Source organism: Vanacampus margaritifer, chromosome 10 (genome assembly GCF_051991255.1).
Source record: "Vanacampus margaritifer isolate UIUO_Vmar chromosome 10, RoL_Vmar_1.0, whole genome shotgun sequence".
NCBI lineage: Eukaryota > Metazoa > Chordata > Actinopteri > Syngnathiformes > Syngnathidae > Vanacampus > Vanacampus margaritifer.
The window spans coordinates 24,858,177-24,878,525 of NC_135441.1; the positions used below are offsets into that span (position 1 = coordinate 24,858,177).

The 20,349-nt window shown below is 40.9% G+C and overlaps 1 protein-coding gene and 1 long non-coding RNA gene across 4 annotated transcripts in view; one reads left to right on the forward strand and one right to left on the reverse strand.

The window, feature by feature from the left end:
- The window catches only part of LOC144059441 (uncharacterized), a 101,329-nt gene that overhangs the window by 21,368 nt on the left and 59,612 nt on the right, over positions 1-20,349 (forward strand). For all 3 annotated transcript variants that reach the window (XR_013295665.1, XR_013295666.1, XR_013295667.1), the window contains exons 4-6: positions 2,037-2,100; positions 8,667-8,774; positions 10,912-10,981. This is a non-coding gene — a long non-coding RNA (uncharacterized LOC144059441). The remainder of the gene's footprint in view (positions 1-2,036; positions 2,101-8,666; positions 8,775-10,911; positions 10,982-20,349) is intronic.
- fgf24 (fibroblast growth factor 24) lies at positions 5,004-19,472 on the reverse strand. The gene is made up of 5 exons (XM_077578539.1): positions 18,835-19,472; positions 18,676-18,712; positions 11,212-11,389; positions 6,590-6,696; positions 5,004-6,016 (listed from the first exon to the last, which is right to left on the reverse strand). Exons 1-5 carry the CDS (start codon positions 18,864-18,866, stop codon positions 5,744-5,746), a joined length of 627 nt encoding a protein of 208 aa, XP_077434665.1. The 5' UTR covers positions 18,867-19,472; the 3' UTR covers positions 5,004-5,743.

Sequence of the window (20,349 nt, forward strand, 5' to 3'; positions counted from 1 at the left end):
AAGAATAAGAATTTGTAGCATTTCAACTTTTGTCTCGAAAATAGGCAATTCCTATGGCATTTATCAGTACATGTGATATTTTATATTTATTTAATTGGTTTTAAACTTATGATTGGCTCCTTTGAAAAATTTCACCCCTGTAATGAGGTCTCTGGACCCAACAAAATTGAGATCCTGACTTACTTTATCCACTTACTGATACCGATACTCAAATCTTCAGTTCAGTGTTCCCTTGTTTTCCGCTGGGGTTAGGTTCCAAAAAATACCCAAATAAATGAAATCCGCAAAGTAGTTAGCTTTATGTTTTACATTTATTGTAAGTATCTAAAACCCCTCACCACCACAGTTTATACAGTTTTCTCATCAGGCATTTAAATTTTCTCACATTTCTCTCTTGTTTAAACATTATCAATGTTCAAACCTTCATAAATTTTATAAATTTTTTACATTTCTGTAAAAAAAAGCATGCAAAATTGCACAAATCTGCGAAACAGCGAGACCGCCAAAAGTAAATCGCGTTATAGCGAGGGAACACTGTACTTACCGATACCGATATTAAGTGCCGATACCATTAGTACTTACGATACATAAAATTTCCAACAAAAACAATGACAGATTTTTTTTAAGACCTATGTATCCCAATTATAGCAAATCAATTATTTTTTTCAATGTTCCCATAAAAGTCATTTTGCGTGGAGCACACAATAAAATAAATTTAAAAAAATCAACAACAACAAAATGAAACACATAATCCAGGCAAAAAAAAGTCCCAATCAAAATATGTGGTTGCACAACTTCCTTTTAAGAAATACAGTAAAGTTTAAAGAATTCCCGTATCCTTTTCTTCCTAATGCATTGCCAAGATATCGGATCAGGACAAGGTATCGGCATACACTTAAAATCAAATGACTTGACTATGGAAATGCGATGGGGACATCCCCACCAATTACACATTTATGTGCCTTCCACGTTATGACCGGGGCCCTGAGGCCAACCCTAGCTCCGATGTGGCCCGCCATGAAAACACATTTGACACCCCTGCTTTAAACGCACCACCAGCATCAATAGCAACAACAACAACAACAACAGCTATTGGAAGTGTTTGTTATCTTGAATTGACACTGGTCGATGTGAACAAGAGCGTCCTCAGTCAGATGCCAGGTGACACAGCTCATTAACTTCTCCTTTGCTGCCATTCTTTAGCCTCCTCATTGTCTTGAGATATGACATGAGCCTTTGTTCGCCGAGTTTTTCACCCCCCTTTTTTCTCTCGGCCAACCCCCCCCCCCCCAATCCTCCCCCTCTGCCCCGGGCCCATAATTAGTGCTTCGCGCTGGGCGTACTTTCTCACAGGGCTATGACACAATTAATCAGCACTTTCCCACCAATGGACACCAGCCACATGATTCAATGGAGGACGCATTCTCAACTTGTGTTTGTTTTTCCACTCGTGTGAATATCAGGAGGGTGAAATCATGTTTGAATAACATTCTGTGATTGGAAATCAAGGGCAACCTGGTGACAGGTCCTTAAGATTGGGATATGAATCTCGGCTCTGGAGTTTGCGTGTTGTTCCCGTGCTTGTGTCTAGCCGGGTTAAAGTAGCACTAAGGAACTTTTCAACTTAAATGAAATATATATAAATAAATAAAACAGCCGTTGTTTGGACCAGGGCTCCAGGCTCGTGCGGCCATAAGAGTGCCACGTTGTCAGCCGTGATTGCGCACACATCACAGTGAGAAAGGAAAAAGTGCCAGGACAGTGTATGCTATGGACTAGTTTTGTGTTGGTGTGGATACTTTAGAGTGCCTCATTTTTTACCTTGAGTGCACGCATGTCACTGTGATAAATGTGTGTGTGTGTGTGGGGGGGGGGGGTGACGTGTGAAGATTTTTTTGATTTTTCACAATATTGATGCCTCATTTCATATACTGAGTGATTTATTTAATTATTAAAATGTAGCATGGTTGGTAACAGTACTCTTTTCTGTGGTTTGGGAAGTTTACATGACATGTTTTCATGTTTTCATTTTGCAGGGACTTTAATTCTTCGCAAGGACCTTGCTTACAACATGTGGTAAGACGCCGTACTTTCATGAAGGTAGGTGCTGCTATTTTTGTTAGCAACTAGGTCCAAATAATTACACTGAGAACATCGAACTCAAATGAATGAAATGCTACAAACACTCGTAGGTTGCGGTTTCATAAGCCATTAGCGTTTACGTAGCTGATTGCCTAGTCACAACACTCTAAATCTGCGTTTGTTCGTCATTCGGTAACGGCAGCCGGCTCTACAACATGCAAACTTCACACAGGAAGACTGAGATTCGATCCCCAAACCTTTCAACTGTGTGGCAGACATGCAAAATCAATTCTCTTATATACATTTTTGTCGTTTTAAAAATGATTGAACTAAGAAGCGGGATACAGCCTAGACTGGTCGGCAGTCAGTCGCAAGACACATAGACGAGCTTTCACACTCACATTCACACCGATGGGCAATTTCGTCATATATGAACCCAAAATGCGTGCGTTTGAACCCAGTGACATCGTGGTTTACAATATAGCTGTTATTGCAAAGTCCACCACATTGGTCTGTGTTTTCCACCAGTGCTACTGAGTACATCCAGTAAGCACATTGGTAATCCTTTCAAAACACTCCTACAATCACACACTGTCTCCTCCGTGACGATGCCACGGAGCTAAAAGAAAATAAAAATACATTAAAAAGGAGTAACCGGTCGCCTGAAACCATGAGTGGCCATGCTTCTGTTTTGACAGTAAATGACGAGTTGTGAAAAGTTGTAATCGAGCTTTGTTTGCTTTGGAACGTCTCGCTCACCTCCACTAAAACTCGCCGAGACAAATCTTGTTAAAAGCGAAAACATTTCTGTTGGCACGGCTAATTGTTAAGTGTGTGGCGGCGACCGCCTTTTTCTCACTCGCCGCGTCCGCGGCTCATACTGTATCCATTGTGTACGCCCTAATAATAGAATGTCAACCAGTTGGCAAGCGAGGCTGCATTTAAAGCTTGAAAGAGAGAGAGAGCTCCATTCTATGTTTCGTTTGGACGTGATTGGGCTCACTGATCAAAGGTGGAGTCAGAGAAAAGCCTGGCGGGAGGTTTACGCACAAAAAAAGGAGGGGGGAAAAAACGGCGTCTCTCCCTTATTGGTTTAAATGTCAATATGCACTTTTTGACACACTTGGGTAACGCTGAGGTATGCCGACGGGAAACAGAAAAAGCATCTGAGGCGGGTTTTTTGGGTTCTTTTGGGGAGTTCCACTTCACTTTGTGTCAAACTGACTCAAAAGAAGACATACTGTACAGTTCAGAATAATCTGGGCGGGAACAGTTCTCAGGTGCCTTGATAACAAATTATGTTTTCATCAAAATAGCCCAATGACCAATAAGTTGATTCCACCCAATCGGTGCCGTTAACTTGTTTTAATGCTCTCAAACTGAATTGAAATTTCCGTCTTTTCTCAACTCTAAATATGACAATACACATACAGTCGACCCTTGTATCCACACGGTTTGGCACCCGCGGCAACAAGATGAAAAAACGAGGGGGTACATAAAACATTCCTAAAAGTCTTTTCTGCTTTAACTCACCATCGGAGACAAGCGCTGATCTATCATGTTAGCCGTGAGTCATCCACTGTTAAAAGGCAACCACACGTACCCGCGAAGGTAAGAGGGACGGGGTGAGGTGGGGGGTCTCCTGGGGGGGTCCAAATAGAAGGAAGCAGCGCCGGGAATTCAAACCCAAAGTTTTTTTTTTCTTCCTTCTTCTGCCTCGTTGTGGCTTCATCATTCAGTCTGACGGTTCCTGTAAACAGCATTGGGGAAAGCATGCCGCTGCACATTCCTGCAGCACCTTTCATAAAACATAGAGAAATGTCCACGCCGTTTGCATGTTTACAACAAAAAGGAGACAGTATTTTTAGCGGCTTTCAAAGGTTAGCAAAGCAATTCTGAGCTTTTTCCCCTCGTCGGTATGATCTCGAAATATTTGAGCAATGTTGCCATCATGCTTTTTAAGACTGGCCTCAGTTTGGGATGTGTCGTTTTCCAGTAGTACCATAGCAAATTTTAACACCAACAAGAGAGGAGAACTATGGTCTCCTAAATTTCCAAATGTTATCCCAGAGGAGACTGCGAGCAGCTCAAAAAACGGGTCACGGCGGACTGTAATAGAGGATCAAGAGCTAAGGCACAGTCAAGGTGGCCTGTATAAATTCTTTTAGCTATAGAAAAACATGTCATCTATGAGGAGACTGCGGGCACCCTACTTTTACTTCTTTAACATAAGGGTACACCCTCTTGGATATCAAGAAGAGGCCGTGGGCAGCAATTAAATGGTGCGCTGTGGAATACGGGAAAATTCGGGGCCTAATGGTACAGCATTAAGAGCTGTATGCAATTCCCTAATCTATGGAGAAAATCATATCAAAGAGGAGACTGTGGGCATCAAGAAAACTTCTACAAATGTTATCTGACTGTGGGCAAGAAGTAGTGCAAAAGCCGTTACTGCCTTTTTGGGGGCCTCATCATGCTTGAAAACTTATCAACTTTTGAACGCTTGTGTATCTTGGTGCACAATGGAATATTACACGGATTGCCAGCACAACCCCTCAAAACACGTTCGAAATTAAACAGGAAGTCGGCCATTATGTTTTGATTTAACAATTTCATACTCCAAAGTACCCCTTGGAAAGTTATAAAATTAGCCCCCAACATCAGCTTTAGCGATTATCCTGACATTTGGTGGCGGTGGACAAGTTTACAGGATGCACAAAAAAAGTCTAAACAACCATGCCCGGAATTGAACAGTAAGTCGGCCATCTTGGTTTGAAGAGGCCATTCTGAGTGAATTCAGAGCTCGAACTGCAACTTGAGAATTCACGTAAATGATCCCCAATAACACGAGACCCCGTCTTGCAATAAAGACATCAACACCGATTTAAAATATAGTCCTCATTTTATTAACAGAGGCCAAATAAAACTTATCACATTTTATTTACAAAGGGGAGGCAATAAATATCTTAATAATAGTCATAAAATTATTTTTTGCTTACATTTAAAAAAAAAAAAGGTCATAAATGTGTGTGTCACGTTAGTAAGGTTGTCAGTAGACAGTTGAGTACACATTACTGGAGAAAAGGTGGCAAAGTCACTAAATGAGCGTCCCAGCAGAAATCACTAGATGAAGAGTCCGCTGATGACTCGGAAAATAAGAAACCAGGAGGTAGAGGAAGTCTTTATCACCAAAAAGAACAAAAAACCTTGGGAGTTTTTTTCCCGGCAAGTCCAGTAGTGCGTCTGTGATGAAGGCGGAAGACGTGGAATCGGGTAAAAAAAAAAAAAGAAAAATAGAATGCTGTGTGAAATATTGCACTCAAAGCAACACAGTCATTCAGGTGGCGGCATCCCGCCTTCTTCCTCCCGTCTCCATGGCGTCCTCTTCCAGTGGAAAGTATGGCGTCCTCGTCATGGCGGGGCAACACAAACAAGATTCCAATAAATCCCGCTTGGCTGATTTTTACGGCGTTGCGTCACCTCCTGGCCTGACAGTCAACAAAGACGCTGTCCCCAAAAGCTTCCTGTAGTTTATCCGTACGTATAAATAAGACGGCGGGACGCATCAAGTAGAAAAATAAAAATTTGTTCTTTCAAGACCAGATTGTCCATTGAGTGTCCACCCTCCTGAGTGCTGTCAATCAAACCATCCGTCCATCAATCAGTTCCTCCTGGCTTTTAGCCGGCGGGCTCGCCGCGTGCGTTTGGTGACGGGCGTGAAGCGGAACTCTTCCAGCGGGTCCTCGCGGCCCTTGGGGTCCCGCTTCATGAAGTGGACCTCCTGCTGCCGCTGGGTGGTGCGCGAGCCCTTCTTGGGCCGACCCTTGCGGTTGAAGCCCAGGTACCAGCCTTTGTACTTGGCTGACACCAGCGCCGTGTAGTTGTTCTCCAGGAACTCCTCTACAAACACGCACTCCTGCTTCCTGCCGTCGGGCTGACAAAAAAACAATGAAAAGACATTTTGAATACATTTTAAAAATACCTTAATTTAAGTATTCAAACTGAAAAAATATGGTTCTATTTGTGGGCATTTTCCACATGAAAATATACTCTGCTGCAGCGTCCAAAGTTGAGGAAGACCAACAATGGCCTACATTTACTTAATTTTATCCAATAGGAGACTGCGGGCAACAAGAAAATCTGGCACTGTGGAAAAGTGGTTACGCCTGAGGGTAATACTAGAGATGAGAACTACGGCGGGTGGGCCGCTAACATCTATTCCCGCATGCACCCCCCACACACACACACTTCCAAACGGCCCCGGAGACCACCTGGCTTGAGCAGGTGACATAAATGCATTCCTCCTAAGTGACCATTAGCTGTGCAGGCGCATTGTGGCCATTGCAGCGGCTAATTGAGCGATCCAGTTACGTAATGGAGGAACGGGCCCAGAGTTATCAAAGGGGTTTTGTTTTGAGGAGGTGGGGGTGGTGGAGGGGGTGGGGGGGATTAAGAGCTCCCTCACAAAAGTCCATTTTGATTTGACAGAATTCACAGGCCAACTCACCCTTCCGACTATTTTGCCCTTCTCGTTCATACAGATGTAGTGTTGGCTCTCTTTTCCTTTGATTCGGATGTGGCTGCCGAAGGTTTCCGTCTCCACCACCAGAAGAGCTGAAATAACACAGAAGAAAGAACACGATAGGGTTACACAATGAAAGCATGTTGCACGTTTTTACAAAAATACCACACCGATATGCTAATTCTACCGTTACAATGATTATAATACCGCTCACTTTTCAGAAAGAAACTGGAGCACTTAAGTAGAGAATGAGACACAAAAAACAAGAATAATAGAGAAAACACGGGTCTGCAAATTTGATCTGAAAGGAGACTACGGGCAGCAAAGTGGCGAACAAGATGTGGCGAACATAAAAAGTAAGTGGGAGATGAGGCTTTGCTACATTTGCTTCTCGGCAAGGAGACATGCTTTACCTGGAAGGACACTATGGGCAGCAAGAAAACTGATGACTAAAGCCAAGTGGACACTGAGACACTAACAAACATTATAAGGATCTTCTGTATTTACTTCTCAGTAAAGAGGAGTATTTCATCCAAAGGGAGATTAAGGGCAGCAAGAAAATAGGCCACAACAACCAAGTGGAGAACAAGACTTGCTTATGAAATGGCAATACTGGAGGAGAACAAGGCTCTGCTGTATTTACTTCTTGGCAAGGAGGGAGACTAAGGGCGGCAATCTGTAGCCTGGGTATGATGCACAGGCGTTCATCATGCCATTTTTGTACTGTCCATACTTGTAATGCTTGGGTGTGCAATTTATGCAATTTAAAAAGGAAGGGGAAAAAAACCCTCAGTGGAGTTATTTCAAAAAAGTAGAGAGAAAAAATCAGATAAGTAGAAAGAACTCTTCCTCAAATGTTATTTTATAAAAATAAAAATGAAAACATTTTTGTTTTCCAAAAAGTATCTGCGCAACAAATTAAACATTTTCTAAATCATATTTATTTCTATTTTATATCCCCAAAAAATATATCGCACATACAACTGCATATATTTTTTGGGGTCATAAATCTAATGTAAATTTAACATGATTAGTGACATTACAAGAGTGTCTGAGGTTTACAGTTTTGTAGATGCATGCTAAAAACCAACAACGCCTTTTAAGATGACACAGCAGTAATCCACTCCCAGGCCACATCCCGGTCGGTGGCTCTTTTATTTTTGGAGAATCACCCCCCTGCCCTTGCAACCCGTTCCCCCTTTCCGACGTTAACCCCCGCGAGGTGGCCCTTTGTCTGCGGCGGGGGCCCTCCAAGCAGGGCCGCCAAACATTTGCGCAGTGGTTATGTGCCCCCACCCCACCCTGCCGGATTAGGTTTCAAGTCTGCCTTTAGTCTGTGCTCACTCAATCTAAAAGTTAAGATGATCCATTTGTTTAACACACAGGGCGGCCATTCAAGGACAGAATAGGCCCTGGGGACGGGGATGGGGATGGGCTCCCCCTGCCTTCACCCCCCACAAGCCTTAAACTACACGGGGACAAGCCGGAGGAAGAAATGAGCTTTAAGCCGCTGGAAGTTTGGGTTGCTGGTTTTTATGCCGTCTGGATTCTTTAGTGCTTTTCAAAGTTGGGTTTCGCGAGCCCAAGCTTGGGGGTCCACAAATATTCTTGTATCGCGCCAATATTATACATTACTACATACCTTAGTTTTCGGCCAATTTAAAGTTTTCACATCAATCTGACATCCCTGCATGAATAAAATGTTATTTTGAACAACAGAATGACCTAAAGAAATCATAATTTGCACTCCCAAAGGTCCCTTGCGCTCTCTTGTCTGTGTGTGTTCAGAAACAAAGAAGACTTTAAGTGAAGCTTTGGTCAAACTTAACGGGATCCTCTTGAGTCGTCGTCCGCTAAGCCGCGCTAATTAAACGTAATCTGCCGCCAAATCAATGCCGTCGTAGCAAGTGGCATTAAGTTGACAAAAGGAGGGCATGTGGTGCTTTTATTATCGCCTTCGAACAAAAAAGAAAAAAATAACAATTCTAAGACGTCGTCCAAAACGACGCCATGTGGCTCTCCTGTAGTTACAGCTCAGTAAAGAGGCATTTTTTCCCAATAGGAGACTGAGGATAGTAAGAAAAAGAATTACTGCAGCAGAGTGGAGAATGAGACACACTAAGAGCAACAGCAATGGAGAAGAACAAGGGTCTCCTGTATTTACTTCTTGGTAAGTAGACAAATTTAAACTGTAAAGAGATTAAGGGCGAGAAGGAAATAGAGCTGCAGCCAAGTGGAGAATGAGACATTCTAACAACGATGAAGGAGAATGAGAGTCTGTGTCCTGTATTCATTTCTAGTAAGGATACACATTTTTCCAAAAGGAGATTTAGGACCAGCATGAAAACAGAGCACTGTAGAAAAGAGGATGGATGGATGGAGAATGAGACACTAACAAATGACAACAAATTAAACTGAACTGAAACGATGCTTCAGCAGTTACAGTGTCCATTAAATATGGCATGAAAACACATCTGATCCGATAGGAAGCTAAGGGCAACAAGAAAACATCGATCCAGCCAAGTGGAGAATGAGACCATAGTGACCACGGGTAATGGGGAGAATGAGACCCACTATCAATGGAGAGCACTATCAACAAAAAACAAGAGCACAACCATGCTGACAACAAGACATACTAACAAGAACACTGGAGAAGAACACGGGGCTGCAGTATTTTCTTTTTGGTCAGGAGACTAATTTTATCCAAGAAAAGACAAAGGGCAGTAAAAAAATTAATAAATAAGAAATGGAGCACATAAACCAAGCTGAAAACAAGACTTAGTAACAAATTACGGCAATGGAGAAAAATTTGGGTCTGACGGATTTTCTTCCAAATTTTATCCGAAAGGAGAATGAGGGCAGCAAAAAAAACGTCAGTCCAGCCAAGTGGACACCGAGCCATGTTAACAAACAACAATGGAGGAAGAGGATACCTTAATATCAAGAAGGAGACTTACGGCAGCAAAGTGGAGACTATGGAGTACAACACTTCAGTATGACGTACACATTTGTGTATCACGAACAGTTTTTTAATGTCCATATTTGTATAGCGACCACCTTACTGTATACGGTCCATTATGCAACTTTTATAACAAAACCGCAGAGGAATTGTTTTCAAACAAATGAAATCTAAATTTGATCTAAAATAATTATAGTTAGTCGACCATTAAGACACTCCTCTTACAAGCAAAAAACTGAACGTGTTGATAAATGTGAGCGTAGCGCAGCCGTATGAGCGATGTGACGCCAGGCCACGGATACCTTTTAACCCCAACTGTCAAAAAATGGAGCATAATGTTCCAGATTGTGGATTTGATGTCTTTAAATCTCCGCACTGCGACCCGGGTGAGGGAATACCGCGAAGGAGCAGAGCTTCCTAAAAATAATGAATACGCTAATTTGCGATAAGGACAGCACAGCATACGTCTTCTTGGCGACGTAAGTGCTGGGAGTTGGCAGGTGCCAGGCACTGCAGCTGAACGGGCAGATGGGGGAGGCAGAGGGGAAACGCGCAACTGGCAAGGTTTCCTCACAGGGAGAAAAAAAAAACAGGTCTGCTTCCACTCAAGCTCCAACAAGCAGCGAGGAAACATTTTTTAAGCACGACAATTTCCCAGAGTCAGCTGTTGTGAGCTGCTAACCATTTTAGCGTGCGTGGAACAATATTTGCTGGCTGACGTTCCACCGTTTTCTGCCTGGCTAAGTGATACCGTTCCACTTCGACTGTTTGCTAGCTACTTGGTTTAATCTGTTTAGCAATCTACTCATATATATATTTGGCTAGCTACTTAAGCTTCTCAAGTTCAGCAAGCTGGTTTTCAAATTATATAGACGTGTCATAGTTGTAACTATGGATTTTTATAGAGTATAGAAAGCTATTTTTTGTATGACGTATCTTAGCTAGCTACGTAATTTATCCATTTGTGTAGTTTACTCATAATATTGATCAAGCTTGACTAGCTATTCGGCTAATCTGTTTTTGCAAGCAAATTTTCAACAACAAGCTAGTTTATGTTTTGAAATATAATGGTGTCTACATTAAAATAGATAATTCTGCTATTTCGAAACCTTCAACCAACTAAACATCCTTTATGGGATTTTTTTTAAACACTAAATAGAAACTCGTGAAAGCTCATCAAAGAAAAAACGCAGGTCCCGCCGCTGGATGTAGTGGATCACTGACCCACTTAGCCCCAATACAAGCAGACTTAACTGTGACAAATTAAATTCCTTGATTCACACCTTCAACAGGATCTGCTTTGACAAATAACATATTCAACTTTTTCTTTTCTTTCTTTTAACCGCAGCTGCCTCCGGGATTTGCCGGGTCACTGCCCTAATGCAAGCGGACTCTTAACAGTGCTCTACGGAAAACAGGTATAAATAAATAAATAAATAAAAGAATAGGGACTGGATGCTGTACATAAGTGTAAAATTCATCCCCATTCATGATGATAATAAAGAGTTTATACGGTAGCTATCAAAAACATTGATAGGAATTGACTATAAGTATTTCTTATAACCTCATAAAAGGGAACACAAAATGGAAAAATAGAATGTGATGTATGGTGTGACGTGTGGTGAGATGGACAGGAATTCTCCCATACCATACTTGCCCCCATCATCTCCGTTGGCGTTGACCTTCTTCCCGAGGATCTGCACGTGCTTGCCCGTGGTCCTGCTGTATAGCTGGTAGATGCGGACCTGCTTGCGGCTCAGGTCGTCCGGGTTCCTCGTATGGTTCTCTATGTAGAAACGGAAGTCGGCGGAGCTCTGCTGCGACTCCTGAGGCGGGAACAAGGACAAATTTAGGGACAGGCCTTCAAATAACATCTACATTAAAATTATATATAATAAAACCCTATACTGATACTATGAAAAGACCCCCCAAAAAATTTATATTGTCTGTTTGTTAACTTAAATGGTACCTTCCGAGCCACATTGTTATCCAAAGTAGAAAACCCATTAAAAAAAAATCACCCCCCAAAAAAATATTTTCATGATCAAAATAATCAATTTTTTTCCTGTCCTGAGCAATAAAATGGAATTCATTACCAATCTTAAAGGTCCTACAACAAATCGTCTCAAACAAGCCAGGAAAAACGAGGCACGTGTGGCATTTTAATGCTTTCGGCTTTTTACAAGCTGATAACTGCTGGATGTGTTGATGAACTTTGGAAAAAAGAAAGAAAGAAAAACTTGGAGCAACATGTGCAGCCTCATGTTGCGCCCGGGGGCCATGTTGATTTACCTGCATTTCCACCACAAGCAATTATACACCCGAAGTCGCACTATCATCAAACAAATATCCGCCCGCAGGGCCCAACAGGCTCTATAAATTAGCGCAAGATTGGAGTGGTGGCAAATGTACTCACACTAAATACCTAACTATATCTATTACATTAGTACCAAAAGTATTTGTATTTGGGGAATCCCGCACGGAAAACATTTTTTCATCCAACTCGCCAAAGCCGCCTCTGAAGGTGGTAGCAACCTTTCTGATGTTTACGAGTCACTTTAGACCTGGTGTAAAAATGAGGAAATTGCCAACTTATTTGGCAGGGGCGGTGTCATCACAAGCGCGAGCGTGTGAGGAAACATATACTTTCGGAAGCCCCGGAATCTGCGGCAGGACCTGGTTTCCGCAGCTGGACGCCGGCCGTAATTGCACGGTAATGGCTCTTTACGTGGCGGCTCTCAGGTGGCTAATTACATACGCATTACATACCCCGAGCTCTTGTTGTTCTAACCCGGGACAGTTAATGACATCCAGCGAAAGCCATGGGAAAGATGGCAGTCGCGCTAGAACAAAGTCTTAAAAGTCGGAATTGGGTGGGGGTGAAGTGGAAGACTCACACAAGACAAAAATGCAATTGTGATGTCATTTTGACAGTTCAACATAGGCTACTGAACTAGATTTTTCCAGGATCTGTACAGTACTTTACTTGAAAACGTACTTTACTGATAACTTTTTACTTTAGCTCCCCTGACTCAGTACTTTGTTAAAACTCAGCAGATGGAGACATTGTGTAAAAAAGACAAATGGAGAAAAGTAAAATCAAACCGTTGTAATTTTGATTGATATCTTAAGGACTTATAAGGCAGAAAAAAACAGTACCGTGAAGGAACATAAACCGAGGGAGCACTAACGACCAGATATCACATGGCTTTATTTAGACAATTAACAAATATTGTTGACTCATAAGATTTCATTAAGATTAGCTTTTGTTCAATGACATCACCAACTACTGGTCTGGTTTTCACATTACTGTGTTTAAGCAGGTCCAACAAGTAAATGACGATTAGTTTGATTGACGATGTGGGAAACTTTTTTTTTTTCTTCAATCAAGCACTAACTGTAACGCGAACAAATCTCGGTTGGATCCTTAAAATATGGAACCAGGGAAAAACAATTAAGTTATTGGTGAGTATAAGAGTGTCATGAGGCTGCGCTAAAAAAAAATGCTGAAGATGATCAATCTTTGAAAGTGTGATGTCATTTTGGGCTGTTTGTTCACATGACAATAAAAGACCAAAAATGCAAACATTTGAAAACGTCCCCAAAGGGTTTTTTTTTTAACCCGTTGATAGCTGAAACAAAATATCAAGTAAATAATGAACAGAATATTAAGCTAAATGCTTCGTTTTTTTTTTATTGAATAAATAAATAAAACCTGCCTAAAAAAAAATCTGCATTTTTGGGGACAAAATTGGAGATGTGTGTTTTTTTACTGGAAAGTGACAGAATAAAACTTGATACTGTTCCACTCTAATCCTTTAGAGGGCAGTGATGCATGTCACATGAAGTATTTTTTTTCTTCAGCTCCACATGAATTGGATCTTTTTCTTTCTTTTTTTTTTTTTTTTTTACATTTTCAGCTCCCGGTGTCAAACTTTATGTCCAACTTGTTATCCGTACGAGTTACGGTAATCATCAACCTGCAGTGAAAAATTTAAATCCTCAGAATTTGGAATGGGATGACTAGCAACTTCGGAGGTTGTATCAGAGTTTGTGCGTAAGGCTATTTTGTGACAGGTGCTTGAAGTTTCACACACAGTTTGTGTTGAAATTTTATCTTTATGTGAAAGAGGCGGCAGCAAAGCCAGTAGCCCCTTTCACACTGTCATTATATTGAAAGCAATTGTCCTTTGTTGGACTATTTTATACATTCCAAACAGACCGTGGGACTAATAATGTGATTGCAGGATGTTATGTCTCTGCGTGAAAGCATAGACTGTCGTGGCAAAATCTCACTTTGCCGGCTTGTGAGTAAAAAGTCAGTGTCGATAGACGCCGTCATATTCCCGCAGGCCAAAGGTAACATTACTTCCCAAATGTCAAGATTCAGGACCTGTCCCCATTTTTGGGGGGGCCACTCAGCATCGCTAAAGCAAACATGTCATGGTGAGTCAACAGGTTTAACAAAAAGACACCATGACACAATCCCCCCCCCCACCCCCCTTTCACGTGACAAGTTGACAAGTTGATGCCTGAAACGTGGATCAAGGACATAAACAAGGAAGTTAGACGGGATCCACCAAAGATTAGCAGCTCACCAGGTGCAGGGGCAACTTGGGGCTGTTTATGGAAAATTCCCAACAGGCAGTGTAAAAGGGGCTACCGGTTTACATTGGTACTAATAGGGTAGCCTCACAACAGCCTATTTCACACAGATATCGCACGCAATTGCAAGATGATGCCAGATAGATGGTGTAAGAAATATTTGTGGGAAAAGCACCGCCTTGAAAGGGAGAATTTTTTTCTTACGGGTAAGAAAAGTAGCCACCAAAATAACTCATATTTCATAAGAAATGACATCGTGATTGTGTCAATGGTAAGATTTCATCATTATAGGCCTATAGTTAACTATGGAAGGGCTTAAGATACCATGATGTAGTCTCTTTAAGGTGTGTGTAAATTTGGTGTGTCATGTGGGTCATGATAATCCGCAAACGTTGAATTGTGGAAACTGTATTTTCTAAAACCTTACAAAAAAATAAATAAATAAATGACGGAGGCAATTATGCGAATACGCTAAAAGGATATTAGAAAGTGATTTGCACAAACACAACTTGATTATCATAATATTAGAACAGCCGCTATATTATTGATAAAACACACCTTTTTAATTGAAAAAATAGGAGATTATTGCTGTATTCATACAAACATTATATTTTCTTACAAAAAAGTTCTGTTATTAGAATGAAGTATTTTTTTCCAACATAAAGTCATAATATTGTAATATTAAAGTAAATATTTAGGGAAAAATGTAAAAATTTACTAGTAACACTTGAATTTAAAAAAATATTTTTTCTTTATTGCCGTAATAACATGCATTTTGTTCTGGAAAACATGCCATTATCCTCTAAAAATAAATAATAAATGTGAACATATTCTCGAAAGAATACACCTTTTACCTTTGTCTTGGTAAAATTATTTTTAAGAAAAAAAAAGACTACTTTTGCAATAACGTCAGTTTTATGATGATACCTCACAATTTATATAATTTATATTTATAAGCTTTTTAATCTGCCCAAATCTAAAGTAGGAAGGAGTATTTGGTATAGCATGTTTGTTTTATTAGCACATCGATTGCCTTTTGTTGGTATGCATTATTATTTTTTTTTTTAAATGCTACGACAATAATTGAATGCCAATTATTTAGTGGGCCGCCAAGCTTGAGCTCTCGGACTTCACTTTGAGAACCACTGGCATAAAGCGCATTAAACATATCAAGAGTCTCTTCAGCAAAGACAAAGATTAGCATCATCTCTCATCAACCCTTTTAAAGTCAAGCTTAAAGGTAAAAAAAAAAGAAAAAAAGAAAAAGCAGCCTGCTGAGGGATTTATCTTCCATCTGGCCATCTCCAAACAAACACAAAGGTGTGTTTTGGTGCAAAGTTGCACTTCTTGTCACGGGAAAGGCAAAAGTGGCTAACACGGCTGAGCGCCGACGCGTTTTATCAGGCCGCTGTCGTCTCCGCGACAACCCCCCCACCACCCCTCCCACCCTCTCCACTTGGTCTTCAAAGACCACTTGAAAGACGATACTCTGCCGACTTCAAAAGCTGGAAGTGATTGGTTGCATCCATCGCCACGTTAACGCTTTGACACCGGCGCGCGCGCGGGGTCACAAGCACGACGATGGGCAAAAAGACGAGCGCAATTTAAAGCAAAATTATATCCTGGGTGGGATTCACTTTTATGACTTTCTGTGACTCTTCCAGTATCTCTTTTGCAACCTGCTGATGATGACACTGTCGACTATTTTGGTAGACGGCGCAACTGCGTTGACTTAATGCACAGGTTGGCCAAAAATATGTCTGTGAGTGAGACGTTTGGAATGTTGCCACATTGTGATGTCACAATTGGGCTCATTTACATAATACCACCACCACATTTGAGTTTCTTTTGATCTGCGATTTTCAAATGACACCAACATTAGTGGGGTTTCCATCCACCCATTTTATTCGAATTTTCAAGAAATGTAAAAAAAAATTTAACTGAATGGAAACGCTAGAAATTTGAGAAAAAAAAAAGGTTTTACGCTTGGAGGAGGTGGATTTTGAAGCATATCGAAAATCGGAAAATGCGAATTTTGGCTATGAAAACAGGTTTTGCGAATAAACGCTGACGTTTTGACCGGATATTATGTCACACGTACATTTGTAGTCACAAAGCAATGTCGGACGATAAAGTAAGGTATGTTTGGGGGGACCACGAAACAGAAATCTTTTTGGAAATAATTAAAGAAGCGAATATTAATGCAGTTTTAGATGTAAAACATCAAAGAAACGCTACGGTTTATCAAGGATTACAAAAGTCATACAACGTCATTGCACGGCGCAGTCGCTTCCTATTCTTCTTTTAAAGTACTGGTGGATCACATCTCTATGGTATATAGCGCCACCTACAGCGGCGGAGTCCCCTCTCAATATTCGCAAAAGAAGAACAGATGGAGACGGGCATAAGTCGCATGTCCGTTTTTGCGCATTTTAAGTAAATTAACTTAAAAAAAATAGAAACAATTGACTGACTTTTATCATCAAGGCAAAAGGTAATAACTAGAGCGGCAAGCGTACGGGATAAGTGGGACATACTTAAATGTAACGAACGCTAAGTAACTACATAACAATATTAGGTCATCGTGATGAATATTTTGGACTCTGTTGCCATAAGGAAGCTGGAGTCCAGCATGAGAGTCAAACCCAGAACATCTCAACTGCGATGCAGATGTCCGAACCACTTGGGCACCGTGCCGCCCACATGATGATGCATGTTACAGTAAATGCCGGTTCACATAAAACGTAGCATGTTCTGGTTTGTTTGTTTGAACGTCACAGGTCATAACTTGCCGTGGGAGAACCCCACCACGATGGGGGGGGGGGGGGGTGTCAAATAAAAGTGTTGCAGTACACTGGCGTTCTCCCAAAGCTGACCGAGCGAGTCATTAGGTGCACAGACGCCTGCTAGTGCTTACGGTTCAAAGTGAGACGCTGCTCGTAAAACAAGGAGAGAAAAAAAACAAGCACCCAACCCATGAAAAAAAAAAGTAAAGCATTTGTTCAAAGAGGAGCTGTTAACCCCCCCAGTTTGGAATATCTGTAAAAACACGAGGCATGCTGCTAATTGAAGTGCACATACAAGCCATGACACACTTTTGGCTTAATTGTCACACGCCTTCAATGAGATTTGCAAGCATGTTCAACATGAACGAGTGCTCATGTTATGCCCGCTCGTAATTGTGTCTGTGCTCATCCGAGTAGATGCCGTGCACGTCCAAACGTACAAGACATCATTATTATTATGATTATTATCATACAGCATCATTACGTCTACATGTACAGTACGTACAACAGGGGAGGGGTCAAAGGTGAAGTTGTGTGTTTTTTTGCGTGTTTCTTTGCTATGCCAAAAATGTTCACGGGTCAATGTGACCTGCTGCATGTTTGCTCATAAATTTTATATTAATTTTATCACAAAGAATACATTAATAATAATAATAAAAAAATGTTTCTTTGATATATTTAAACTTGATATGAGCCAATTTTCCTTACTGCCCTTTAAGTCAGAACATAAACATTAATTTAATAGAAATAATGGGCTTTTTTCTTTTTCATTTAAATGTACATGAGACACACGTGCATATGGATGGATGTTTTTTTTTGTTTACGTTTATCCGTAAAATGTATATTTAATACACATTTAAAAGAAGCTAACAAAAAATAGCACATATTTCTTTTACATGTTTTTTATTATTATTTTGGAGCAATGTGAATGCTACATATGCAATCAATATACATTCTAAAAAATACTGTACACTCTAAAAACAGTTGGGTCAAAAGTAACCCAATTATGGATCAAAAATGGACCGATCCACTTTATGGGTCAATTTGATCCAACTTCTGGGTTGCTTTATACAAAATGACCCTTTTTTTAACTAAAGTAAAGGATCTGATCAATATTAATGAGATTTTGGAAAGTTGCTGTTTTTATTTTATTTTATTTCATATGTTGTAAATCTCTATGTTCAGAATTGGACATACCAAATTTCATGACATAAAGTTTTTCCATTAAGATCATGATGCTTTTCTTTTATTGTATATTGATTATCATGCAGTAGATGCATTATGATACTGTTTTGTAAAATATCACTAGATATTGTGATGTACTATATATGCTGATGATTGATTTTTATGCAGTATCATGAAACTTTGAATCATTTAAACTGAATATTGCTAGATATTGTGATGTATCAAGGATGTTTTTATTCATATATATTATCATGCAATATTTGTATGTGATACTATTGGTATTGTTCTCATAGCCATGAGACACAATTTGGCTCCCCACCCTGAGTTTAGAAACCTTTCCCTCCATTACATTTAAGTACAGTTCAGTTGTATTTAACTTGAGAACATCTTTTGGAAATGTTCACATTTATATATTTTTTTTCTTAGTCAAGAACATGTGTTTATTATAAACCATCCCCGGCCCCTGGTTTTACTTTTGACATGTGGAATTTTTCGGTTGGTGCTTGGTGCACTAAGCGAGTGAACGGTGCACGTACCTGCAGCTGAAAGTAGAGCACCAGGAAATGTAAACACCTGCGAGGAAACACACAAAGACAAGTGAATGCAATTCCACAACAGGCAAGCGTTTTTAGCGACTTCTATTGGAAAGAATGCGGATTGATTTTTAGAGGGAGGTGAGGGTGGGGGGCACTTACAGGTAAAAGAACCTGGAAGGCAGCGGCGACATCTTGACACCTGCTTCCGCTCGATCGACAGGGGAAAGAAGGCGGGGGGGTGTGGAGGAGGGGGCACCCACCGCCACCACCACCGCCGCCGCCTTCCTGGAGCTCCGATGCGGCTCCCCGTGCGCCTTTTACGCGCACGGCTCCGGCGAGGAGACGCTTCTCGCGGCGGCGCTGGCGGTGGACGAGTCCGGCGGTAACACGCTCACCCGAGGCAACATGAGGCGCTTCCTGGTCGACGAGTTATCCAGATTATTAATCAAGAGAAACAAAATCCCACTCTCCGAATAATATCCTCTCCGAGAAGAAGAAGAAAAATAAATCACAAGTTCCCGAAGTGCACCTGAAGAGGGGCAGTTCTACACCTTGCACGGGCCATTTTCTTTTCTTTCTTTCTTTCTTTTAATGCTGCAAATGTTGTATGTTAGAAAATAGTCCTTCCACCTGATTGGGGATAATAATGCTAATAATGAAGATGGAATCCAAAGGTGGCTGTCAGCGGGATGAGCTGCGCGTCTGCGGCTGCACGTTGGGCCACTGGGAGGCTTTTTGCTCGCTGGTGGGTGGAAACATGTCAGTGGTTTGCACCTGATAGGGTAATCCCACGGACCATCAGCATGCACGGGCTTCCCCTCGCAAGCAGTTAACCCCCCACCACCACCACAACCCTCCATCGCAACCCCTCTCTCACTTTTCACCCCACCTCCTCACCCCGACAGCCCGTGCAGGGATTCATTTAAATGCCATTACAAATAAATAAAGGTAGGATTATAATTATATATATTTGTTTACATTCAACATCATGAATTTGTGTTAAATTCTGTGAAATCGCGAACAAATTCGGTTATTAAAAAATTAAATTCTACTAAGGAAATATTTTATATTGTGATTTGTATGTTTTTCAGGTTTCAAAATTCAGAGCCTATGGTCATTGTAATTTTATTTTCAATGCGTTTTTGTTAAAAATAAAATCTAAAACATTCATTTGTACATGATTTTCAGTTATATTTTAAAAGGAAATGAAAAATATACAAAATGTTTTATTTCATAAATATAGCCTATATTTGTTCATTTTTTAAATATATATTTTTAGTAAGTATTTTGTTTTCAGTTTGTCTCATATTGTACTTCCCTCCCTTTAATTGTATTTTAATAGGTAAATATGCTCACGTGCGTTATACGAAAACGCAAATTCAAACAGGCCTATATTTTTTTTCCCTCATGAGCGTTACTATCCCGTTGCGCAATGATCTTCTGCTTATGTAGTGGCGATTGCGTCGCTCCCCCGCCTGACAGAAACGAAACCGTCGTGTCGTCTGCTCGTGATTTGTGCTTTTGAGACGCTGGCCGCTTTGTGGATTGGCGCGCACCTTCGCCAGACAGCATTCAAATGCAGCCCGCCTCCCCTCCCACCTTCTTTATTTCAATAACGTGCTATAACTTATCCGACATTTAAATGGACGCGAGGTGTGAATGTGTTTACAAGCG

Coding starts and splice junctions, on each gene's coding strand:
- fgf24 (XM_077578539.1), bottom strand. CDS start 18,866: ATGTCGCCGCTGCCTTCCAGGTTCTTTTACCT. Junction 18,713..18,834: donor CCTTCCAGGTTCTTTTACCT/GTAAGTGCCCCC, acceptor GTTTCCTCGCAG/GTGTTTACATTTCCTGGTGC. Junction 11,390..18,675: donor TGCTCTACTTTCAGCTGCAG/GTACGTGCACCG, acceptor TTCCCGCCTCAG/GAGTCGCAGCAGAGCTCCGC.